General features: G+C 42.9%; 1 protein-coding gene and 1 long non-coding RNA gene across 2 annotated transcripts in view; one reads left to right on the top strand and one right to left on the bottom strand.

Annotated features, from left to right (window-relative positions):
• Positions 1-19,771, bottom strand: part of LOC308584792 — a 47,097-nt gene extending 27,326 nt beyond the window's left edge. Inside the window, exons 1-2 of the long non-coding RNA XR_014007006.1 lie at positions 19,289-19,771; positions 18,754-18,857 (exon numbers count right to left, since the gene is read on the bottom strand). This is a non-coding gene — a long non-coding RNA (uncharacterized lncRNA). The remainder of the gene's footprint in view (positions 1-18,753; positions 18,858-19,288) is intronic.
• Positions 1,578-4,949, top strand: DKK1 (dickkopf WNT signaling pathway inhibitor 1). The gene is made up of 4 exons (XM_081189841.1): positions 1,578-1,988; positions 2,112-2,274; positions 3,383-3,520; positions 4,360-4,949. Exons 1-4 carry the CDS (start codon positions 1,779-1,781, stop codon positions 4,608-4,610), a joined length of 762 nt encoding a protein of 253 aa, XP_081045967.1. The 5' UTR covers positions 1,578-1,778; the 3' UTR covers positions 4,611-4,949.
• Positions 19,772-26,992: the final 7,221 nt, after the last annotated feature.

The raw sequence follows: 26,992 nt of genomic DNA on the forward strand, positions 1-26,992 counted from the left end.
AAGAGAAATCCAGCTGTGGACAGTTTGCAACCTCCTATTACGAAGTTATGTAATGAAAAATATATCTTTAAAACAGACAACTGGAAGGTGGAAGAGGGGTCCTTTCATCAAGTAGCTTTGAAACAGCCCAGAATCCACAGACACTAGTCGTAAGATACTTCAGTGCAACATCAGTGCCATCTCAGAGGAAAATGGTTTGCTTTAACATAACTTGTGGAATCAACTACACTGAAGCATCTTTGATAGTTGTCTCCGGGGCTGGCTCTATCCTTAAGCTGAGTGAGGCAACTGCTTCAGGTAGCAGATGTTGGAGGAAGCATTGGCCTTTATCCTCTCTGGAGGACAGTGCTGTGTGTGCCATGTGGGCAGCCCTGCACCCACTATTCTGCCCCCAGGTGTGGTGGAGAATGTGATGCCATGAGGAGCACTAAAGTAAGATTCAGCTGCCAGTTCAGTTAGCTTCTGTACATGGGATGGGAGGCAGGGACACCAGTGTGGTGTAGTGATTGGTGTGTTGGACGGTAAGGCCTGTGAGACCAGGGTTCAAATCCCCGCTCTGCCATGATGCTTGCTTGGTGACCTCGGGCCAGTCACTCACTCTCAGCATAACCTACCCCACAGGGTTGTTGTGAAGATTAAATTGAGAGAACTACATGCACCACCTTGAGCTCCTTGGAAGAAAGGTGGGATAGAAATGCAAACAAACAAACAGAAAAGCACAACTGTCTTGGGCTTGCCCTGATTGTCAGCTTCAGTTATTATTAATGTTCCATAGCAAAGGAATGTTGCCCTGTGCCTCTACAACTAATTTGTTAATGGTAAAAATCTTGTACATGTCTACTCAGAAGCAAGCTCTACTGTGGTCTGTGGTACCTGCTTCCAGGAAAGCTTACTTAGGGTTGCAGTTTAACATTGATTGCAAAGGTAACACTCTCTTCTCACTAATAATCTAATTCGCTACTGAATATGATAGGGGCTGCAAGAGAAAGAGGGGTGACATTGTTATAAAGTCAGAGTTACCCTTCGTTCCCCATCTTCTCTTCATTTTACTCGAAAGAAAGCACTATGTTCAGTGCTTCAAAGTTACCGTGCTTGAGATTTCAGCCAGACGCGTTCACTGGAAAGGGAGTGTTTTATTATGCGTTTTTACTCGGAAGTAATTGCCACAGAGCTAAAATATGCACAGGTGGGGGTTGCCCTATTCCCTAGACAGCGCACCTTACATGGACAGCTAAAACACGGAACTGTCTGAAGAGAATTCACACCAATAAATTTCCCCTTTGGGTGCTCTGAAGGGATAGCTGCTGCGAAGCCAGCGGAACACCCCCCCCCCCGCTTTCTATGAATAATCGTCTGTATCCAAATCAAATCAAGATTCATGGCGTTGCAGCAAGTGAGAATTCCCCTGCCGGCCGATCCCCAATTAGGACATCCGCCCAATGAGCGAATGGCTTTGCGGGGGTGCGTCGCATCTTCTCCCCCCCCCCCCACCTCCGCCGGATGATCCTTTTGTAATCCCATCCTCGGCGGGGCTGCGCGCCCTCCCCCTCCCCCCGAGGGGCGGGAATTAGGACCCCGGGGAGTATAAAGTCAGCTCAAAGGAAGCGAGCGGAGATTCCTAAACTCCCCCGCAAGGCTCGAAGGACCCTTATCTCCTGGGAATTTGCACACACACTCTACTTGGGGGCTTTGAAAAATAAAAATAAAAAACCAAGACCGAGTTGGATCCGAACCCGTGACCTTTCCAGCTGCTATAAAATATTCTCGCCGTCGCAAATATGCTAACGTTATGCGCGGACGGATCCTGCCGTCTAGTTACAGTGATAGTGCTCGCTCTCTCTTTCTTTGGCTGCGCCGACGCCGCGGAGAACTCCGCTTCTATCTCCAACGCCATCATTAAGAGCTCGGCGGCGGCCGGATTTCCAGTCACCCCGGCGCCGTCGGTGTACGACGGAAGCAACACGCATCACCCCATCGATCCGCACCAGGTATGTGTTTGGGGTGCGCGCGAGAGGGAGAGGCGGGGTGGGGATCACCGTCTACCCACGGGGCTCCTGGGAGCCTTCTCCTTTCCGCTGGCGCTTCCTCACTTGGCTTTTCCTCGCCTGCAGGGCTATCCGTGCATCGGGGACGACGACTGCAGAGCGGGAGAGTATTGCGCCACCCCTGCCCTGCCGGGCTACCCGGCGGCACAGATCTGCCTTGCCTGCCGCAGGCGCCGCAAGCGCTGCCATCGCGACTCCATGTGCTGCCCGGGCACTTATTGCAGTAACGGTGAGTGTTGCTTGGCTTTAGTTGTTTGCCTGGGGCTGGACCTGTCGACAAGACCGGCATAAAGGGGTGGGAGGCAAGGTGCTCTAGTGCTGGAGGTAGAAAAAAAATAGCGAAATAAAATGATGTGGGTGTTTAAAGAACACACTCCCAAAACCTGCCCATCTGGCTGTGGGTGTGTTGGAGCTGGAAGTAATGGAAAGTCTTATTGGCTTTTTGGCCAGCATCCTACCTGTCAATGGAGTGGGGGGGGGGGAGAGAAATTTGGCTGTCAATGTGCAATTGCTAGAGCACTTACCTAGGAGTAAGCACTGTTGAATCTAGAGAGACTGACTTCTAAATTAAATGCAAGATGTGCTTATGGTGAATGTTTGGGTTTAATCTTGCCAGAGAGCCCTTGGGATGCTCTCTCAAAAGTTGATGGTATAGTGAGGCACTGTTACTTACACAGGCTGACTGCCAGGATTTCAGAACGGATGATAAAACAGCAATAAATGACATTGCATTAGCTAGAGTCACTATTGCTTCATCTAGACTGGCATTGTCTACCCTGAGTGGTAGTGGCTGCCCAGTGTTGGACAAGAAGAGGGCTTTTCCATCACCAGCTACCTAATCTTCTTAAATGGAGATGTGGGAGATTGAACCAGAGACCTTCTGCATGCCTGACATGTGTTCTGAGTTATGATCCCTCCCTGAAGTTGGCTCCAGAATAGATTGTGCTGTCTCCAGGCTAAGCATTTGAAGAATACAGAGGAGGAAGCCCATTCCAGTGCTTAGGCTTCTTTTTGTTTCTGGTGGTGTTTCAGGTTTTCAGTAACACCTGAAGGAGGACTCCAACAGTAGGAGAAAGAACTAGGTAAATTACCCAAAACAGCTGGGTTACTGGGCACTAGCACTGAGGTCCTGAACAGGTTATAGGCTTCAGGGATAAAAGGCACACAACTTCGTATTAGTATTTCACTGTGTAAGTGTGTTTTAAAAACTGAGCACCAAGATTTTCTCCAGCATCTGAGGCAGTCTACCCAGGAACAACAAAGCAGATGATTGAAATGGTTTTCCATAGCTATCAGCTTGTTTTCACTGAGTTTTGGTTTTTGTTGGTTTTTATCAGGGAGCTGTGTACCAGTGGAATATGATAAATTCCATCCTGGGGAGATTGAGGAGACTATCATAGAGAATTCAGACCATGGCACTTTGGACCTTCACCCCAAAAGGACCACAATTTCATCCCAATTTCACTATGCAAAAGGTAAGGGTGTTAGCAGCTATACAGGCTGGGGTGGGGTGGCAAAGAAGGCAAATATGGCACGTTTAAGGTTTTTCAAAGTCTTGGAACATTGTAGATCTTGACTGATAATAGGTGCGTTGGGAGTGATTGTCCCACTGCATGCTGCAACTCATGTGTTGTAGAGACTGCTGTTTTGACCACTGCAGTGGTGTTTTAAAAATCTGATAGCTTTATGCCAGTCCCTATACAGGCATTTAGTCCCTTCCAGGATTCTCTTAAAATTGATGCCTTCCGCTGTGAAGGCTTTCTTTCGAAACCTCAAATGGTGACATTCTCAATAACTATGTACACATTTCTAGCACTTGGGTGGCCAATATTTTGAGCATGTTTTCCCCACAAAGTTTTCCTTGCAACGGATGGTACTTATATAGTGGGACATACATGTCAACAACTGTTAGCAGCAACCCAAAGACATGCTCTCAGAACTGGGCAACATCCTTTGTCAACACATGGCTTGTTCGGTTCAATGGCTTGTAAATTCCTGTTTACGGGGAACACTTTTACACAATGGATCTGCTAAGGAACTCTTAATATTGTCAAATTGTGTTAGAGGGTTCTATGGCACATACTCAGCTTGTGTGGCACTGGCCTCTGGCCTTCCTATGCTCCTGCATAAACACACATGCACCTGTGGTATGTGCAAAGCATGTGCGAGTTATGGTGAAATTTTCAGGGAAGCACTTTGAAAACCGTTGGTTCAGTGTCTTATCGCTTTCACTGCAGTTGCTTAAGGAGAAAACAGGACTAGGGATAAACAAGTATCGCTCTGTTCTCAATTACCCTTTCCTTTATTTCCTCAGGTGAAGAAGGTGACTCATGCCTCCGCTCCTCAGATTGTATGGAAGGACTGTGCTGTGCCCGTCATTTCTGGTCCAAGATTTGCAAACCGGTTCTCAAGGAAGGCCAAGTGTGCACAAAACACCGCAAGAAAGGTGCTCATGGTTTGGAGATCTTCCAGAGATGCAGCTGTGGGGATGGATTGACTTGTCGGATACAAAGAGACCACACAATCAGCAACTCACCCAGACTACATACTTGCCAGAGGCATTAACAGTTGCATTTTTATTACTAAACCTGATGGACTTAAAAGAGACTGAGGTGTGGGATACTCTTGTTCCGGAAAAATCACCTCCAAGGACTGACATGTTTTAGAGTTTACACTAAAGTACTCCAGCATCTTGCCCCCTCAAAACTGGAGGATGAAGCATGTTTCTTTAGGGAACTATTTTTAAAAGTGACTAATTACAGTAAATTACTGTGTCTGTAAATTCTTGGGTGTGGCACTTAACTGTACATGATGGGAGATTTTAATTTTTCCTGAAGTGCTGCATGATCTTGTCTATTGTGACATGTGTTGTACACACTGGTTTTATTTTATTGAGCCTATTGTTTTGACAAGTGAAATAAATTTCTTTTAATTATCTGTTGGGTGGGGATTCTGTTAGTTGGAATAATTATGACCATCCTTTGTGAATCTTTTTGTACAGTAATATCTGATCACATACTGTCTCCGTGAGTGCAGAAGCACCAACCTAAGAATTATAGGGAGGGATTATACTTGCAAGTTAGAAAAGGTTTGAAACACCTGACACTCTTCAGTTTTGATCAAACACTGGGGAAGAGTTTCAGATCTCTAATTGTAGGTGTGCTAGGCTGTAACTCTGGTAACTGTTTCCCCATCACTTCAGCCCATTCTGTGGGTTGCAGATTTATACTGCTGGGTTTCTACAGTAAGTCTAGAGAATACCTAGCATGAAATATTACTCTTCCTCTCTCCTGGCAATTTCAGGGGTGGGTTCAATAGCAGTACAAGTAAAAGGGTTGCAGCAAATTGTCATTTAGATAAATTTTCTATCTCTGCTAAACTAACTGGGCTCTGAACGCGTTGTGTGTGCAAGTATTGCACCATTATGCTTGACAACCCTCAAAATTAAAAGGTAATCCACCCACAGTAATCTTCATTCAGAACTTTGTTTATAAAGTATGCTTTCTCCAGTGAATAGACATCTAGTGTGTGTTCTGTTTGTAATTCTAAGAACACATGTTTCATTGATATTTTAAGGTGGCTAACAATAAAATATGCAGCTACCCCAAGCAAGCTTGAGGTGCATTCATCTGCATCTCAAATTGAACTACTTTGGAAATTCAAGCAAGAGCTGAAATGCCTTCATACAGGTCTTGCTGAAGCCTCCCATGATCTCATTGTTGAGGGGAGGATGGCTGGGACTTGAGGGTGGTCTTGTGAGTACTTTTGAGTTCTTTACTCCATTGCATTCCCTTCCAGCTCATCATTCAAGAGACAAAACCTAGGGAACACCAATTCTCCTTGATAGCAATACTTTTGCTTTAGGGTTGTGGATTAATTTTAATGGGATAATACGTTGTTATTGCATGATGGGGCTGTTGAAGATGGAGCTTTCTGATTACAGGAATGCTCCATCATTGACAGAAGGTGGTCTTAATAAATGCCAACTCCAGGAGAAAGCATTCAGATAGGGCTGCTTGTCATTTCTATTTAGTTTCCTCTCCCAGATGGATTTGGTCACTCTTCCCTTCCCCCTGCACTTTTTTTTAAAGCTAATCATTTGGCTGTGAGGCCTTTTCATCAGTATACATTCTCTTGGCATGGTGAATCAGCACTTCTTAAAGGCTAAGGCACACAATCCCCCATAGATCATTATCAGCTGCATTCTTTATTCAGGCAAGGTCAGCTATTGCTTCATTATTTGTATGTTTCTCCAGTGCCATCTTAAGCTTCAGTAAATTGGCCTGAGGGGCTTTGCTGCAAAGACATCAGGGTGGTTTCAAAGCAAAGGAAATGTGATTGCTGTGACACTGCCTTGTGGAGGGGTGGCCTGAACTGATGAGGAAGGATTAATTTCCCCCCTCCCTCTGCCAGCTTTTATCTGCCACAAGAAGATGCAGCTCTCCTCCCAGTGATCATCTGTGGCTAGGGTCTCAGGAAGACACAACAGAGGAGAGGAAACAGGAAACCGCTTGCTGCAGAATGAAGAAAACACCATTTGCAGGGAAGTGACAGGCAGCTCCTTAGAGGGAGAAAAGCTATTAAGTGTTCCCTTTTCAAACCACATCCTCCTTCCCCCTTCCCAGCCCTGCTGCCGCTTACAATGCCCCAGATCAAATTCACCTGTGCAGCCTTGGGAGACATAAGGCCAGAACAGAGGAGGAAAACTCAACCCTGGAAAATGACCTGAATGAGGAAAGGCAGAATGCTGCATCTATAAGAACTCCTGCATTAATCACCATCATAAAGAGAGCTCAGTTGAATGGGCACAGAGGCAGAAGCAGTGAAATATTGTTTCCCAAAGGCACATGCTGCAGACAAAGTCTTCCACCTGCATCCATGCAGCATCTTTTAATTTTTCATTTTGGGAAGTAGTGTGTTGAGGATTCCAACCTAAACACGTTATTTAATGGCAATAATGTAGTGGACCGATGCAGTCTTCAGTACAATCCCTTTGCCTGGCATTCAGATGATACATCTGAGCACACAGCATAGAGACTGTGGGACCTTTGTGAGATGAAGGAATTTTATCCTACTCATGTTCACAAGTCCCACTGAGCTCAATTAAAATTTACCTACTGCAATCTAAGCCTGAGCAGCTTTAGGCATGACTAAGGCTATTGAAAGCAATGTGTTTAAATACATCTGATTCTTCATGAGCCTGGGCTGTTTATATAAAGAGTTGCTCATTTGAGAAAATACTAGCTTGAGGTTACTTAAACTATCTTCTTAATTTTGATATACATTTTATGGGTATAGTCTGGGGACAAAAAAGGTTCAAGTAAGGGTTTGCAAAATAAAACACTGCTGAGCTTTGCTTCTATGAGAAACTCCAATTTTTTTGGCTTCAACTCCCCTATTTTATCTGCCTATATAAATTGCGCTTGTTATGCAAACCAGATTAGCGCATTGATGTGGGTTATCTCCCAGCTGTGGCTTCTTTTTGAAGGCAGTTTTATGTTTAATAGGGACACCCAGCATAATAGCTCTGCAAACATAATGCAGTGCACACAATGGTACTTCACTTCCTTTGTATCCCATTTCAAACTGTAGCTTATACCTTTGGCTTCCCTTGGGAATATAACAGCACTTTGAGCAAAATTAAACCCCATTTCCATCGAAAGAGAAGCCAATGCACTCAATGTGCGAATGGATGTTGCGGATGAGAGTAAGGAGCTACATGACCGTGAGACTTCTGCTTTCTACATTCATTTCTACTTGGTTCATGTATGAAGGGGACTTGAGAATTTGAAGAGCGCTTAATGATTCCTAGAATTACCTACAAGCACCCAGGAAGGAAAATGCAGTTGCAAAGTGGATAGTATAAAGAGACAGAAATAAAGAAAGGTTTAGCCCTGTGAAGCTGCCATATAGGATGGAAGAGGACTAAAAGATTCAGGCAGGAATAGTTGAAGATTTGAGAGACAAATTAAAAGCTGATGAGACAACAGAGACTGTGGATAAAGGAAGCATCTCAAGATTGTGGAGAGGAGAACAGCAGCCTTCTGCTCACCTGCAACATTGCATGCAAATTCCATAATTCACAACAAACAGTAGCGCAGGAGTGGGGGAGATTTTGGCAAGAAACTGAGTCTCGGGGGCCACAAACTAGATTCTGGATTGGGGCCTATATGTCCCTTGTATATCTTGCCACAAGAAGTGACAAGAAGGAGAGGCTGGACTAACTGAGCATTTAATCTGAGCACCGATACTGGATCTGGAAAGAAATAAGGAGCCGATGGGATGAAAAGCATCAACTCACATGATCACAAAGCTAAAGCGCAAAGATAAAGGTGGTCGTGCGTACAGGACTACTCTACCTTTAAGAGTTCTGTAGAAGAGTGGATTGTCACAGAAATTACACCTACTGAAATCCCATTCTTTGCACAACCATTAAAGGTGTACAAGCCCTGCTACACACACACACACAATTATTTTATTTTATTTTATTTTATTTTATTTTTTATTTTTTGCATCTTGCCACCTAGTATAGGCAGCAGAATTCTTAACAAGAAGTGAAGCTGGAAGAAAAGCCGGCTGGAAAACAAAGCATTACACTAATCCAAATGAGAAGTAATCAAAGCCTGAACCAGTGTCTTCAGCAGGTGATTCCTGTACCTTGTTGGAGCTGCCCATGCTTTTGTATGCTTCAGCAAGTCCCCCACCCACCTTGGCAATGTGCCCGACCCTGAAGTTTTAACAAGCTGAGATCAGAAGCTCCCTGCTTTTATCTTCCCACCTTGAAACGCCTGCTGCGGAGCGCACCTGAAGCAAATGTCTTTCAGTTGTTTCCTATATCACTGTCCTGGATTGTATTAGGTGTTTGATGAATGTGTGTATTTCTCATATGTAAGCAGTGATATTAATATATGATTATACGCTTCCTACATTGCTGAAATAATCACATCTGTCTGAGCAATCTCACCTACTGAATGCTACAAACTGTTCTTCCATTGCAGTGACCTTCGCCATGCTAAGTCCCTGTGAAAACGCATGGAGGCATCTAGATATCTAAACTCAGCTTTGAATAGTTAGATGAGGCCCTGTCTCCACGGCCACTGGACTCTCTGCACCATTAGCAGGGGTGGACTTGGGTAAAATAATGCGCTGAGTTAGGACAAAATTCAGCACCCTCCCTCCTCTTACTTTCCATTCTGTGCATGCTCTCAAGTGCATTTTGTCATAGTTTTGTGCCCTGTCTGCTCAATGACCTGTGGGGGAAGGGAACTGCCCACACTGCCCTAAATCTGGCGTTGACCATTAGACTGAGTGAGCTGACTACCGCAGGCAGCTGATTTGGGGTGTCATGACAAAGAATCAAATTGGAAATTTCTAGATTTATTGTTATTGTATTCTTAATCCCAGAGGGAGGTGCTTTGGGAGTTTTGTGCCTCAGGTGCCACTGTGATAAAATGGTTCAACTCCTAGGTGCAGGGCTGTTTCCAGAGAGTAATGCTGGGTGGCTTCTGCTCTGTCCACAGGATTCCACTTTGTCCCCAATGCTTTTAAATATCTGTATGAAGCTGCTGTGTGCAGTCATCAGAGAATTTGGGAGTCTGGTGTCATCAGTATGCTGGTGATACCTTCCTCTACTGCTCTTTACTATCTTAGCCATATGTGTTGGTGTTGAACCACTGCCTGGAGGCTGCATTGGATTGGAACTGGAGCTAATAAATGGAAACTGAATCCTGACAAGACAGAGACCAGTGCTTCTTGTATCTGAGCTGGATATTTGATCTGTTCTACTGAGAGCTGCACTCCCCCTGAATGAACAGATACTGTAGGTGCTGTTTAGATCAGCTTTGTTACTTGAGCACAACTGACCTCGGTAGCAAGGAGTGCCTATGTACAGCTCTGGCTGGTTTGCATGCATTGCTTGTTCCTGTGATAGCCTGGCTACAGCTTCGTATGCTCTACTGATCTCATGTCTCAACTACTGTAATATGTTTTGCAAAGGGCTACTGAAGAATGCAGTGTTTCGGCTGGGACTTCTATATAATGTCATGCAACATCTGTTCTGCAGGATCTGCAATGCCTGCCTATACATTACTGGACCCAATTTAAGGAGTCAGTGTTAACACACAAAGCACTAAGTAACTTGGGGCCTAGATATTTGGCACAGTCGTGCCTCCCCACCCTTGTTTCAGCTGACCTGGGCCCTGAGATCAACAGGGGGCCCCTTTCCCAGTGTCTCACCAGCAGGTGCAGCTTGCTGTGTAGTGACATGGGGTAGGGCCTCCTCTGTTGTGGCTCCCCAACTGGAATTTCATCCCCCACGGATGGCCACAACATAATTACTGAGTGAATTATTATTCTCCAGAATATATATCTCTGCTTAAAGTGTCCCTTTTCAGATTAGATAGTCAGAGCATAAACAGTATTTCAACTGCAGGCACACCATCAACTAGAAGCAACTTGAACAGACATTCAGGAAATAACCGCATTGAAGGGGTTCTCCCACTCCTTCCAAGGACTTATTTTATGGAAATTCAATTGTGCGCACCATTTCAAAAAAGTCAGGGGTGCCCTGAATTCTGGGTGTGTGCTTACTTTCTAATCATCATGTAACACCTAATATGAATCTTCCCCTACTTTAAAGATAGTTTACCTACAATGTTCTAGAGGGTTTTTGTGTGGGTGTGGTGCCTTTTTAACGTTTATTTTCTTATAGTTGTTCTTAAAAGAGCGCTTTGATAATATGAAGACAGAACATCAAAGTAACCCATAATAATAGCTCTTTGTATTTACACAGTCCCATTAAGGAGAGGATCTCAAAAATGTTTTCTGTTTCTTAAATAACAAATACAATTAGTTGCAAAATATCGTTTCCCCGAGGTCACAGAAGCACCTAATCTGAGGTCACTTACTTTAACTTCACAAAGAATTTCCCCTGGAACAAATGGTTGGCTGCTTTCTGCCACGTCATGCAGTTGCCTTCTGAAACTTTCCCTGTTAGTTATTAAGCACATGGGGCTGCAATCCTGTGCACGCTTACCTGAGAGTAAGCTTAGTTGAACATAGTGGGACTTCTGAGGACTAGAATGGACATAAATCAACGAGTTTCCTCTGTAATGGAGCTTGGTTGAAATAATTTATTGATTCAAATGTGATATTAATGTATAAATCACATTGTGACCATTAAAATTTTTGTTTGGTTGTAAACTAGAACCAGGTGCCTGATCACACAAGGTCAAAAATTTTGTCTCCAATTCTTTGTACATTTATCTGAGACTAAACACGTGGAACTTACTTTTCAAGAAACGTGCATAGGGATGAGACAACAAATGGTCACATTATGATTCAGGCAATGCATTTAAACTCACAGGATTCAGGGGAACTTTTGACCAGTGCAAGGCTCTTACTCTACAAGGCTTTTTCCAACTTAGCATACATTTGTTGTGTGAGGAAAAAAACCTGAAATCTAGACGTATATTTTTCTTAGCGCCAGATTGTTGAGTCTATTGCACAGTACCTCAAGATCCCTACTAGCATAAGGCACTGTAAAAACGCTTACACCCTGCCTTGCAAAAGGTGTACTGGCACAAAACTTTGTACAATCTTATGCCTAAGGTTTGCCTAACTCTCAATATGTTTGCTGGTTTGCAAACACCTTTGCTAACTCATACAGTAGTTTGAAGGCACTACCAGCATGTTAAGCCTGAGAAGATGACTAAGGGGAGACACAATGAGAGTGCTTTTCAAACACATGGACTGTCACAGAGGAGATCTCTGCTGCCCCAGAGGACAGGACTATATTGAATGGGCTCAAGTTACAGGAGTGTAGATTTCAGCTGACCATTACGGGAAACATTCCCATGGTAAGAGCTGCCCAACAATGAAATCAATTACAGTGCTGCCCTGCAAGACGAATGCCTCGCAAGACGAAAAACTCGCTAGACGAAAGGGTTTTGCGGTTTTTGAGCTGCTTTGCAAGATGAATTTCCCTATGGGCTTGCTTCGCAAGACGAAAACGTCTTGCAAGTTTGTTTCCTTTTTCTTAACACCGTTAATACAGTTGCGACTTGACTTCGAGGAGCAACTCATAGAACGCGGTGTGGTAGCCTTTTTTGAGGTTTTTGAAGACTTTAGTGATTTTTGAAGCTTTTCCAAAACTTTTCCGACACTGTGCTTCACAAGACGAAAAATTCACTAGACGAAAAAACTCGCGGAACGAATTAATTTCGTCTTGCGAGGCACCACTGTATCTACAAAGGTGCTCGGCTGTTCCTTCTATCCCTCTCTGGAGTTCTTGAAGCAGAAGATGGAAGAGACCCGATTCCAAGATCATGAAGGTCGGAGTCTAAAATTTTCCTTAATGCACCACTTATTGGAGTCCTAAATTAATAATGGGGAAAGTCTTGCAAGCATGCAGCCCAATCACACGTATGTTTATTCATAAGCCATGGCTATTCTAATCAGTGGGCTTTATTCTAAATTAAATGTGAACAGCCTTTTCAAACAATAACCCCCTTTGTCAGTTTTGATCATTTTAGATTGCTTGTACTTTTATTTTTATAACATTGTTAACTACCTCAGTTGAGGTATGCCCCCAAATGTGGTATATAAATAACCCTGCAAATAAATGCATGAACATGAACGAGACTGCAACATTCATTACATTAGATATGCCCACAATGTTCAATTCAGGATACACAATTCCCCTCTTCAAACAAATACCACCCTCCTGACAATTCTCTTGCCAAGCATGTGTAGTTTTAATTCCATTTTGGCCGCAGAAGGGTACAGAGAATCAGGTTAAACCTTTTTCAAGCTTCCTTGTTTGATCCCACTAAGTAAGTGATATGTACAGATTTTTTTAAATAAAAAAACCACTTACTGAAAAGCAGGGGGGGGGGCGGAACAGGTGATTTGCTTTCTGGTAGAGAAGTTTTAATGATTAAACAAAAGAAAAGAACAAGGTACGCCACCTGCTTAAGCTGTTCACTCCTGTTCTTCTAATTTGGCTACAGGGCTGGGTAACTGAATCTTGATCCCATTTGTGGTTGGGAAATGCATACAGGTGGCCAAATATCCAATTATTTTTAGTTCTAATAAAAACTACTATTGTAAAGAGAGGGGGGGGAGTTGTTTATTAAACCTCATCTTTTTCTTCAACAAAGGGATTACATCCCTGGGCAATTAAAAACAATGCTTTAATTTTGTTTGTTTGTTTATATGTGTTTGATTCTGTTCTCTCTCTCTTTTTTTGCCAATAATTAAAGGTTTTGGAAATAGTATTGAGGGTAGGGAAGTAGGTTAAGGAACATCTGCACTGCCTGTGTTGCTCCATGAACGCAACAGAAAACAGGAGGAGAACCCACTTATTGGCTTATATTTCCAAAAGAAAAACAAACAAACCCCCCAAGTGAATGCCATTCTGGAAACAATGAAGTCACAGAGGGGACCACATCACTCTGCTTTCTCTACACCTCTGTGCACTAACCCATTTATCATAGGAAAATGTACTTTTTAATCTGGAGCTAAGTCATGCCTTGACCTCAACAACCTAGATTGATTCTGCTGCCCACGAGAGTGGATGTGGTTACTCAATACACATCTGCAAACCTTTCTACACCTTTTCTTCCTTGCACATATCCTGGGTGAATGAAAAAGGAAGTGGTGATTGTGATCTTGGTATACACCCACCCACCAGGTCACTAGGCAGGTGTGGATACACACCCTCCATTGTAAGGACAGTTTTAATCTGTTTTCAAAGGGACACACTGTGTAGTAATGCATAATCAATCTACAACGAACTTTTTGGGGTTTGTTTGTTTTTTGGCAATGAAACTAGCTGAAATGCTTTTTAGGAGCAAAAAAATAAATAATGCAACAGATTTTCCTATGCAGGAAAAAAATTACCCACTCTTCATCTGCAATAAAATGTTGTGCATTAGCAACCTAAATTGCTCACTCTAGTTTGGAGTCATTTGGAAGGTGGAATCTGAACAGAGTGAGGTGTGGTGAGGGAAGGTTGTTGCAACTGGCAAGTTTCCTGGGGAAAAGTGGGAAATCTTGCATCGCTTATTCTTGAGTTGAGTTCTTGAGCACACCTAATACACCTAATACAGTGGTACCTCAGGTTACATACTCTTCAGGTTACAGATGCTTCAGGTTACAGACTCCGCTAAACCCAGAAATAGTGCTTCAGGTTAAGAACTTTGCTTCAGGATGAGAACAGAAATCGCATGATGGCAGCGCGGCAGCAGCAGGAGGCCCCATTAGCTAAAGTGGTGCTTCAGGTTAAGAACAGTTTCAGGTTAAGAACTGACCTCCAGATCGAATTAAGTTCTTAACGCAAGGTACCACTGTACAGGGATTGCAATATGGTTGAAATCATGCACAGGGTTATAGAAACAAAACTGAAATTGTGGTTCTGATTTGGGCTGTTTCAATACTCTTTGATTTATAACTTATTTGCAGTTCTGACTTTAGAGGTAATGATAATCAGAAGTTAATTTAAAGCAGGAAGCTGATGCTTCTAATCTGCTCCTAGCAGTCTCACTGGATGGAAGGAGGAAGCACTCATGCCCTATAGGCTCGACCAGGTTCACTGCTGTAATGTTAAACTATGTTACATACCAGCTGGTCCACAAGATATGTTTGGTTTCATATTACTCTGCTTAGGTGGTGAAGCAACTTGAGCTGTTTTATTGTAAATGATTCTGTACATGGATTCAATTAGGCTTGCCATACGTCCGGAAAATACCAGACTTGCCCTTTATTGTGGGGCCTAAATGCCCATGGGGGGGGGATTTTTAGAATTTAAAGCAAACTTTTTGTGTCCAGATTTTAACCTCTTGGAATATGCAACCCTAGATTCAATGGGCCTTTACTTTTGCATCTAAATACACTCCAACATTTCTTAGATGAAAATAGGGAAGTCCTATTCCATAATAACAACAATAATAATTTTATTATTTATACACCACCCATCTGACTGAGTTATCCCAACCACCCTAGGCAGCTTCCAACATATATAAAAACACAATAAAACATTAAAAAACTTCCCTATACAGGGCTGCCTTCAGATGTCTTCTAAAGGTTCTATAGTTACTTGTCTCCTTGGCCCAAGAGAGAGTGGCTGGGGCCTGGTAGACGGAGTATAAATAAAATAAAATAAAATAAAAACAATGGAATAGGATGTCCCTATTTTCATCGGAGTAATGTTGGTAGGTGTGTAGGTGCCCTTGCTTTGAAAGGTAGAGATGCATGTATGCTACAACTAGTTCCGATTTGAATATATGGGAAACAGAAATGCTTAACTTTGGCTTGAACAGGTCTATTTATCTAGATTCTAGAATGTAACATTATTAATAAATTTTGGAAAAAGTATTTTTTGGCCTGCATCCTTTAATAATTTAATATTTAACATCATAGTTTATTGTTATGCACACACACTGTGTCTCTTACGTAGTATCTGCCCCATTGTCCTTTCTAAATTAAAAGCCTGCTTTTGGAAACATCTGAGAATATAAATGTCTGAGTTGCAGCCCAGTATTACATACTGTTTTTAGGCCTCCCCTGGTGAAAATAGCCAATTCTCAATTTATTTTCATATTGTCAACAGACAAAAGAGGCAGAGGAAAAGTAATTATGAAAACCATATAATTCTATTCTAAACAAATATTGGTTGCTGTCCTACCTTCAGGTGTTTAAATACTACTGTTGCACAATTTCCACTCCAATTTCTAAGCAGTGTGAGATTCCAGGGTTTTAAGGCATGTTTACCCATGTTGCCTTTTGGGAATGAGACACAGCAGAGACTGTGGTGTCTTTATTATATGTGGTTGACCTAAACATATATACAGCTTAGGGTCTTGTTTCTTCCACAGACACAGCTTAGGATTCAAAAAGACACCAGCTATTATACAGTGGTACCTTGGGTTAAGTACTTGATTCGTTCCGGAGGTCCGTTCTTAACCTGAAACTGTTCTTAACCTGAAGCACCACTTTAGCTAATGGGGCCTCCTGCTGCTGCTGCGCTGCCGGAGCACGATTTCTGTTCTCATCCTGAAGCAAAGTTCTTACCCTGAAGCACTATTTCTGGGTTAGCGGAGTCTGTAACCTGAAGCATATGTAACCTGAAGCATATGTAACCTGAGGTACCACTGTATACTGACACTCTCTCCACCTTGCTGACTTTAACAGCCTGCAACCTCCCCCCCCTCCCAGGTCACATCCAACCAACTTTACTTCAAACTCTGCCTTTGTTTTCTCACTAACTATCTTAGAGCTGGAGGACGGGTCCCACCTACTAACCTCTGGCATAGAGCTCCTCTCCAGAGCTATCTTAATGGCTCATTTTTCAGGCAATTACCTCATCAGGAGACTGGCCTGATATTTTAACCCCTGCAGTATCCAGGGGTTCAGAAGGCTTGATTAAATTCCAACACCTACTAGACCCAGGAATTCAGGGTCTCTAGCACCCACAAACTCACAACACTACTTAAGTCAATAGGAGTCAATGTTACTAGTTACAGGATTTGTTGCTCTGTGGGGAAAAGTTGACAATGAAAACTCTTTGAAAACCATATACATTTACAGGTACTTATTATGAACAGTTAATATCTTTCTCTGTGAATGTTTGGGAGTGGGAGCATGAGCATATGGAATTATACCAGAGTTTTGCTTCCTGAGGCGCTAAGGTATGTTAAGGACTACAGTGGTACCTTGGGTTACAGACGCTTCAGGTTACAGAGGCTTCAGGTTACAGAAGACTCTGCTAACCCAGAAATAGTACCTCGGGTTAAGAACTTTGCTTCAGGATGAGAACAGAAATCGCGCAGCGGCAGCGCAGTAAACCTTACTTTGTCTAAAAATGCAAGCTAAGGTTCTCAGGATTCTGTAAAAGTTAACATAGTTATCCACTGCACATGGCACAGTAGTTTTCTAAGTCTTCTGCATTTGCTCACTACAGTGGTACCTCGGGTTACAGACACTTCAGGTTATAGACCTGTTTAGGGAAGTTTTTAAGATTTAATGCTGTATTGTTTTTAACATTTGATTGGAAGCAGCCCAGAGTGGCTGGGGAGACTTAGACAGATGGGCAGGGTATAAATAAATTATTATTATTATTATTATTATTATTATTATTATTATTATTATTATTATTATATTAGACGCTTCAGGTTACAGACTCTGCTAAAGCAGGAATAGTACCTTGGGTTAAGAACTTTGCTTCAGGATGAAAACAGAAATCGTGTGGCAGCAGCGGGAGGCCCCATTAGCTAAAGTGCTACCTCAGGTAAGAACAGTTTCAGGTTAAGAACGGACCTCCAGAACAAATTCAGTTCTTAACCCGAGGTACCACTGTACTGCAGATTTATAAGAACCTATTGGATATTTGTCTTGAAGGGCAAGCTGGAGAAACAGTGAAGCAAGGAGCAGGTTGGCTGACAAGTAATGAATGGAACTAAAGTATTACTGCTGGAGACAGCAGCTGTCTGGTTTCTAAGAGACGGAGTGCATTAGCTGCATGGAGGGCATGATTTCTGTAAACCTAATTTAGTTTTCTTTTATGAGAGGATGAGACCTGAGGCTGTAGAAATGTGGAGGGATTCAAGAGGAAATGAAATTTCAGGTCTGACAGGTTATGTGTGTGCGAGAATGATGAGTCAAAGAGTTTGTTGTGTCTGGAGATGAAAGATAACCTGATGATATGTACAGAGCAGAAAGTACTATTTAACTAAGGATGCTGTGTTGCTCATCATGGAGAAGGATGCCCTACTTGGACAACTCAGAAAGCTGCTTTGCTATATTGCTATCCCACAAGGACCATGCTGTTAGAAGACATTTATTATAATTTTGATGTAGTGTTTTCTTTTTAACCTATTCTATTACTTAAAAAAAACCCCTCTCTTTGCGCCATAGCATGCACTCTCTGCATTGCTACAAATCATGCCAAATCTATTAATACCCCCCACTTTTGCTTCTCTATTGCACAGCACTGTACATAGATTCCTCTGCTTAACCCCTCAGTAAACATATTGTCCCTCCCTGACCTGACACAGGTCTGAACCCCATCTCCATTAATGTAACAGGGACTGCAGTGCAAAAGGAATGTTAGAAACCAGGACATAAGTGCTAGCATTATAACCAGTAAAATGAATGCAACAAACCCCATATCTGAATGCAGCCATAGAATCATGCACTTGGAAAGGACTGCCAAGGGAATCTAGTTCAGATCCCAACAAACACAGGAAACTCTCTACGATCACAAAACAAAACAGATTCTCACTTAGAGGTAAAACGAAAACATTGCCATTTATTATCAGAGAATCACAGAGTTGGAAGGGACTCTGGGAATAATTTAGTCCAACTACCTGCAATGTAGGAATTTGCAGCTGTTCATTATGGGGATCAAACCTGCAACCTTGTCAGTATCATGCTCTAGCATAACCTTGGCATTTTCTGGCTATTATTATTACAACACATAACATGCTTACATGCAGGCAAGCTGTAAAATAAAGCTTGGTTCAAGATGTCATTATGTAGCATTTACTGTTGGTTTAAATAGATGTTACATAAAACATTTATGGTTTTATTCTTGCTTTACGGAGATAGCTAGGTATTTCCTCTAGCTCCTTTCCCTTTACAATAACTTGAGACAAGTGCCCTTCCTAACTTCACCCTCTATTAATTAGCAGGCTTGTTAAGAGAGTTTTACCTGAAATGTTCCCTCTGGGTGAGTGTTAGGTTCCTTTCTAGCTTTACAAAGGGCCTCATCAGAAGTCTTCAATCAAGACAGCTTCCCTCTGCAGTCACTATGACCTAGAGATAGAAGAGAAATTGGATTCCATTCATATTTAAAGACAAACCAACTTGATTCAATAGGTGAACCAGAACATAGACATCATTTGAAATTCCCACTTTTCTCAATTTCTGCAGTCAAGCAAGCTAAGGAATTTATTCAAAAGTGCTTATACAGTACTAGGGTAAGCATAAAAATGCATGCATTAGTGAAAATAGCATACAAAAACCACATTTTTGGTAATATTGCTGGTTTTAAAAAAGCCTATTAGGCAAAAGTTGCATACAAAAATGTGCATAAAGTATTGTATCAGGAGAAATGCACACTAAACTGCTGATGATTTTCATTTTAAAAACGCAAACTGATGTGGAAGGATGCAGAACTGAATTTAAGATTATAAATATTATAAATACTGAAAGAAACCAAAATGCACAGATTTGCCCATCCCTACCCTGTCCTCAGCTCTTCCAAAGTCTGATGCTCAAATCACTCACTATGCTCTTGGAAGCCTTCTCAGCTCTCACCTCAAGTAATTTCAGATTCCAGGTGGGCTTCCTCAGCTGCTCCTACTTCAATCTCTCTCTTTCTCTCAGATATTTTTTTTTTGGCTTTCAGAGTTTGTTCTTGAGTCCTGGGCTGAAGCTGTTTACAGTACACCAAAGACTGTCCAACTAACTTACTTCAAACAGTGCTGGACCTGACCTTAAATTCCTTTCAGTCAGGACTATCAAGCCAATCCATTTGTTCCTGTTGGAATTCAAAACTTTCATTGGCCTATAATTACGGACCAATAGATTTGAATGGAATGTCCACCAAATGACCAGCCATCAGCTGTCCACATTTGGATGCTACTGCTTGGTATATATATAAAAATCAAAACACAGAATGTACTCTGCCATCTTCTTAGCAACAGGGATCAACTTTGACAGTTTAACTGTCACTTGGCCCACTGCTGGCGGACCTTGTATATTTCGGCTCTAGTCAATGTAAAATACATGTTTATTCTTCTTACAGTTAACTATTTACATTCTGATCAGCATTTAAAGTATTAAAACATTCTTACAATAAAACACTTCTCAGAATATGGTTTTATACAGAGGAGAACGCTATATCTGGAAGAATGACGGCCTTCGCAATTTGTACTACAAATATTTCAAATAAGACATCTCCCTGCCAACAGAAACAGGAACCAGAAAATATGGCCAAAGCCTGATAATTTGTAGAAAACACAAAAACGTGATTTTTAAATTGATAGAGTTCACAATTTTTAAATTGTGAGTTCTTAGGGGTGGCACACCAAAAACCAGGTAAAGTTGGTCCAAAGTTGCATTTCAGTCCACCATCTTGCATCAACATGGTACCCAGCTTCCATGAAGACCACCAGCCTTATTTTGGAAGCACTCATGCTGCATTTGGCAATGATATTTTGAGAGGTGGCTGAACCTATGCCAAAATATGGGCAAAGTCATGCCTAAACCATGTTTTGTACTGCCATCTTGATTCAAATTACAGCCAACAGTTCAACATTGACAAAAATTCCCACTACAATTCAGGAACCCTTGTGCCAAGTTTGGTGATGATATTTCAGGATGTGGCCATCCTGTAGTTTTTAACCAGTGTCCCCTCCCTTCTCTGATGCCTTCTTGTGTCTCTGACTCCCAGCGGCTTGCACAGCTGTTTGTTGCATCAGCCCTGGCTACAAGCTCCCCAGGCGAATGGTGCCTCTGTGGCTGGCTGGGGGGTGCTTCCCAGGCCCCAGTGAGGCAGTGTGAGGAGGCACCTCTCTTTGGGGCAGCTCAGAGACCAGGGCATCAGCTGCGGCTGTCCAGAGGACTCCTCAGGAGAGAAGAGAGGAGAGGAGGCTGAGGGAACACTGTGCAAGGGGGAGTGTTCGAAAAGGGGTGAGAGGCTGCCACCTCTGCAGGCAAGGGGTGACATAACTGGGCTCCTGAGCCCCACAGGGGTGCTACAGTAAGAATGTAGTTGGTCAAGAGCCGTTGACTAGAAAAGGTTGAAAACCTCTGATGTAGAGAACAGACAGACAGACAATCAAGCCACTGTTCAGAATATATAGTAGACACACACCTGCATGATGTGCCCCTAAACTTGCACAACAGAGAGTTCAGTTTATCTTCTGGGTTTCTCTGCTTTGAATCCACTCAGCATCTTTCTCTACATATTACCTTGAAAAAGCACTTCATAGCTACCTTCACTGAGCCATCCATTCTTCTTGGGTCTTTTCCACATGTTTCTGCTGAAAGCAGTTTGCCACAGTTGGCTGTTTCTCCCCCATAGAGATATACGTTGCACTTAAATAAACATGATTATACCCTATGCGAAACTACAGTTTTCTCCAAATGGTAAAAATAAAGCAGCCAAAGTTTAAATTAGATTGTGGGTTGCCCAACAATTTAACTTCCAATTGGCTTGTGGTTCTTCTCCTTAGCAAGGAGATTTATGGCCCTTGAACTGGTGTTGGGGGGGAATCTTTCTAAGAAGGACTGACTCTGAAGGTCTGACTCTGACATGCCTGAAAGGGAGACGGAGCTGGATGGATCATCCATAATACTAATCTGGGTGTGTGTGTGTATGTGTCAGTCAGTCAGTACATAGTGTCAGTCAGAACAATGTATTATTTGTGCAGGTAAGATACTGGAAACATATTTAAAGATCCAATCCTATGCATACTTTTCTAGGAGTTAAGTCTGAATAAACACAGTGGGACTTGCTCCTGAGTAAGCATGCATTGGGCTGGGCCATCACAGAGCAATCTTGAAGCAGCTTGTAGGATGAAGGGAGTGGTGGAGCTACCACTGTATTCACATCCTTGCCAACTCCTGCTGTTCGGGGTGGAAGGTGGTGGCATGTTTTTCTCGTTGCCCCAGCACAACAGAGGAACTGTAGATGCTTTGGATCCAGGCAGGCACAGGCAACCTCAGCCCGCCAGATGTTTGGGGACTACAATTCCCATCATCCCTGACCACTAGTCCTGTTAGCTAAGGATCATGGGAGTTGCAGTCCCAAAACATCTGGTGGGCCGAGGTTGCCTATGCCTGATCCAGGGGGTCCATGGCCAGTCAAGATCCACCCTGCCCCCTTTTAGGTGCCTTCTGCCCACTCCCACTCCCAGGAACCTTTTACTCATGGACCAATGGTCTGACACAATACAAGGCAGCTTCCTATGTTCCTAAACATTGACTCCTCTAGCCCAATATTGTCTATTGAACTGTGGCTGTCAGTGACTCTCCAGAGTCTCAAGCGGGTCTTTCACAACACCTGCTATTTGACCCTTTTAACAGGATATGCCAAGGACTGAACCAGGGATCTTCCGCATGTGAAAAGCATTGCTCTGCTGATAAGCTATGGTTCTTTCCTTGGAAGGATATGCCAGCACTAAAGGGCAAGCCTTCTTTTTAAATGAAGCAGCAGCAAACACAAGTAAGGCCACCCCTTTGCAAAAGCACTTGCCCTCCCTACCCATCACATGAGGATTACATTTCGCTCCCCTATAGCACTGACGATAAAAACTAGTTGTAATTTTTTTTAAAAAAAACAAAAACTTAAAAAGATAATAATTTAGAGATCTCCTTGTCACATTACATATTTATGTGTGCCATGAAGATGATGAAGTATGGCTAACCCTTTGCATGCCTGCTGATATTGCTGTCAAAATTGATCCCCCTCAAGCTATTTTTTTTTGCTCTGAAGGGAAAAGGGAAACAGATTTATGTATAACGCACTGGTAGTCTTGTCAGGCAGCTGTGACTGATGTGTGCTCAGTCGGGAACTCTGCTTGTCTGCATCTCCGTAATGTGCCACTTGGCCCACAGTAATTATTCCTTTTCCCCCAACCCAGCCCCACTATATTCAGAAAAGATCAGCAGCATCAATTCTTGTGGATCATGCCATTCAGCTAGAATGGGGGATGCTGTGACCTGCAGCACTAATTTGGTGTCAGCTGTAGAAGTAGCTAAACAACAGGAACAGGAAATAAGTACCCAAGGCTTGCCAGCTGCCAGCCAAATTCCAACCTGCTTAAATGACTTTCTAGTCCAACTTGCTAAAAACTGTGATCTTGAGTTAAAGATAGCACATTGCAAATAACATAGGGCAAAGGTTGGTTTGAACTGAATGGACCCTTAGTTTTAGTTTACCAAACTTGGAATAGCCACATAAGTCTTGTTTATTTATGGCTTGACAGTACAAAATACTGGGCATCTACTCTAAGGTGCCAAGCACCCTCAATTTTCTAAGCACAAAGAGAGACCAGAAGACCCTTGATAGCAGGTTGCTTGTCTGTTTGGCATGCACAGTATATTTAGGGATATGCTGAAATGAGAGACTGTGGACAAAATAAGGACTTAGCATCTCTCCTTTAAACTGAACAAATGCACTACTGGCAGGCTGGATTCTGGGTTAGGCCCAAAGCCTAACCAGAATTCAGTGTCCACTAAACTTCTAGAAATTAATGTTTGTAGACCAACCTTCGTTAATGTCCCAATGCTTTCTCTACTACGTTAGTATTAGTCATGTTCCACTGATGCAAACTGGAAGTGTTAAGTGTCCAAGTGTTCCATTAATGTTGGTACACCAAAGACATGACTTGATGATTCTTCCTGGTGTCCAGCCTGTTATGCTTGCTTTTGACAGACCCTGCTCCATCAATGTGGGCTGCTCCATAAGTGTGAATGGGGCATTGTCCCACCAACCTCAGCCTATTCTCAACCAGCCCTCCCCATCCTTTTTACTTATGCGTCCAGATGTCAGGGACTGGGCAGAAGAGGAGGGCACTGGAGGGGATGTGTGATGTCAAGAAGGAGACCACCTCCCCATCCTGACCCTTCCAGGGAGACAGTGTAGATTTACAACAGTGGTTTGTGGGAGGTCACAGCTCTGCTGTGCCTCTCCCAACCGTGGCTCCTATGTCTGCTCTTGAGAGCGGCAGAGGCGGCGGTGGATGGACCAGCGGCCCCAAAAGGAGCCCTTTTGGGCTGCTCCTTCCTCCTCCTTCACCTTTGCCACTGTTGGCGGTGGAGGAACGAACAGCCCAAAAGCAGCCCTTTTAGGCTGCTTGTTGTTCCTCTGCCACTGCCGCCACCACCAGGTTTGTGGTGTGGTGAATCGACCTATACTCGAGTCAATACGTTTTCTGTGTTAAAATTAGGTGCCTCGGCTTATATTCCGGTCGGCTTATACTCGAGTATATACGGTAGATCCTGACATCCATTAATTTCTTGGGTTTAGGGGGTTCTTCCATCCTCATCTTGTAACAGTATAGCTCCCTAAATAGAAGTGATTTCAGTGAGTAGGTCCTGTGAAACTTCCAGCACTAGGTATTTTCATCTGTTTCTTCCTTGGGATGCTTCAATGAATTTAAGCCCTGGGTAGCCTATTTATTAATTGAACCTGAAGCTTCATTTATTAAAAAAAATAAATTAAATTAAAATTTAAAACATCTCACTGCTTGGCTTTAATGAGCACTTTTGTTGGAAACGAATATGTCCCTCCTGTAAAGTTAAACGGACTGAGTTGGACTGCTCAAAATTAAAATGATTTGAAAAGCTAATCTTCTCAATTCCCAAAGCAAGTCATTAGCTGCTTTCATATCACTTAATTTTGCTAATAGAGCGGAATGTAATGTTCTTCACTGCCAAGAAAGAACACTTAACTTTAGGGGGAAAGCATATTGTTCTCATTAATGAAAGAAGAAAATAAATTAACAAAAAAGTTTATTTTTATGGCAATTAAGTCTTCTATAGAATCAGCATAAAATCCAGTTTTAATAATTAACCTTATATCTGGAGCAGAAAACCAAGGCAAGAGAATGGTTGCTTGACCGCATACAAGTAAACCTTTCTTTCAGCTGTGATGCTCTAGGAATTGATGAAGGCAAAGTTTACAGCAGGGATGAGTCATCTCAGTCCTGGGGTGGGGAGCAAATGCAGATGTCTAGGCCTCTTTGTTTGGCCTTCAGATTGTTCTCATGCACACCCTGCTCCACCCCTGATTCACATCCTTATTGAGTGTTTTTGTCTGGCTGGAATGTATCCTGGAACTCTGATACAGCCTCTTACCTATCTGGAAGGAGAGGGATGGTTGGATGAGTGTGTGCAGAAGGTAACCTATTGTGCAAAGGTACAATGTACCTTAATTGCTCTGCAAATCCCGCCCTCTAGCTCTACCCACCACTGCAGAGGCATAGCTTGGAGGGATGGTGGGCGGGACACACTAGGTGCCACACCATGGGGGGACGGCACTTACCATGGGGCCTGCAGCACACCTGAGCCATGCGTCTCTCCTGGGAGTGATGCGGTAGCTCTGGCACCTGCAGGCTCCACACTGCCCAAAATGGCAGTGTGGGGCTTGCATTTGCCCACCACCTCCCCCTCAGCTGTAGGGCGGCTAAGGGGGAGGCGACAGGTGGACTGCATGAAAGCTCCGTGCTGCCCAAAACAGCAGCGTGGGGCTTGGCTTGCATGCGCCCGCCGCCTCCCTCCCAGCCACCCTACCGCTGAGAGGGAGGCGGTGAGCGGACTCCTTGGAGGCTCCACTGGGTGCCCTGCCCCAGCTCGCCCCGTGCCATGGACAGCTCACCCCACCCCTGGGGTCAGGGCATATGTGCTGCCCCAAGCACCCTTGCTGCTAGCTACACCATTGCATCATTGGCATGGGTTTCTCAGATGGGAATGCAGCCCTTGGATTGTAAAAGGTTCCCCCACCCCTGGTTTAGAGAGAGAGAGGGCTTCCATGAGGCAGGAAGAGACCATTGCCTCAGGTGGGGGTGGATGAGCACCCTCATCCCAGCAGAGTTTCTTTCCACTCACAGCCCTTGGATGTGGGATGAGGAAGCACAATCCCTAGTTGAACCGTTTGACTTTTTCCTCTAATGCAAGTTCGGCCCTGGATGAGACCAAGCAAAATGCTTTCATTCATATTAATAGTGCAGCTGGGTTATTGGATCTTTTAAAATTGTAATTAGTCTAATATATTTGTAATGGTAACTCTCTAAGCACTTATTAACCTCTTTATGGTGAACACATGTGGGCAAGGAAGGAAGAAATGTATAAAAAAATCTTGCATAAAGTAGGAAAAGATAAAGGAAATAGGCCTTCTACTCTCAAATTATCGATCCACTCATTACAAATGATCATGTATGAACAAACACAGAACAGGAAGAGATGTTGCAAGACCCAGGTGGGCAGATGCAAACAGATATGAGATCATAGTATCGGTTTCCTACTCATGCAACTCCCTACACAATTATGTAGCTTTCTACAAGTTGTTATGCTCTGGATCTAGTCAAGTCTTCAATATGCTCCTGGGAGGCTCATAAACAGAGCATGATGTAATAGCAGTAGAGAAGATCCTCTGATCCTATAGATATGGGAAGTGTTCTAGTAACAGGTAAATGCATCTGCGTCCTGCTGAAATTTGAAGAACCATGGTTCATTAATGAGTGGCTTTTGAAAACTAATGAAAGCCTGATCAATTGTTTACAATGGAAGTTTAAAGCTAATTGTTTTCCTCTCCTTGTCTGAAGTTATACATGCAAGAATCCAAGTCGTTAGTATGAATTACAATGTTTCTAGCAGTGCATATTGTTCCACATTATCTTGTGTCTCGTTGCACCAGTACATAACAAAAAGGCTCCATTTTTCAATTAAGTGATTATTCTTCCCCATACTCTTTGTATTGTCCTCCAGTGTTAGTGCATTGATTATTTCCACCAAGTGTAACTAATAGTTGTGTGGGCTATTAGCAGTCCTCTAACAAGACTAAATCTTTAGCATAGCTATTAGATATGCTGGTAAATCACACCTAATAGTGATTTCTATGTATTATAACAGCTGTTCAGTAATATCATATCTTTGAGCAAGACCAAAAAACATGGTATCTATCACCATTAATTGCTTTAGACTTCCAACATAAACTATTTAATCTCCCATAAATATTGAGGGTGTTCAATCAATCAATCAATCAATCAATCAATATTTCACAGCAGTGCTGTTTGTTTGCTGTGAAACCTACTGTCACAAATATTTTCATGCAGATACAGGTATTTCATGTCCCAGATCTCTTCGTGTTGAGCTTGATAGGTTTTAATTGCTGTTATCTATGTTCATAATACCATAAATTTCGCTCCATGATTTCTGAG

This window comes from Podarcis bocagei (assembly GCF_964188305.1).
Source record: "Podarcis bocagei genome assembly, chromosome: 4".
Classification (NCBI taxonomy): Eukaryota; Metazoa; Chordata; class Lepidosauria; order Squamata; family Lacertidae; genus Podarcis; species Podarcis bocagei.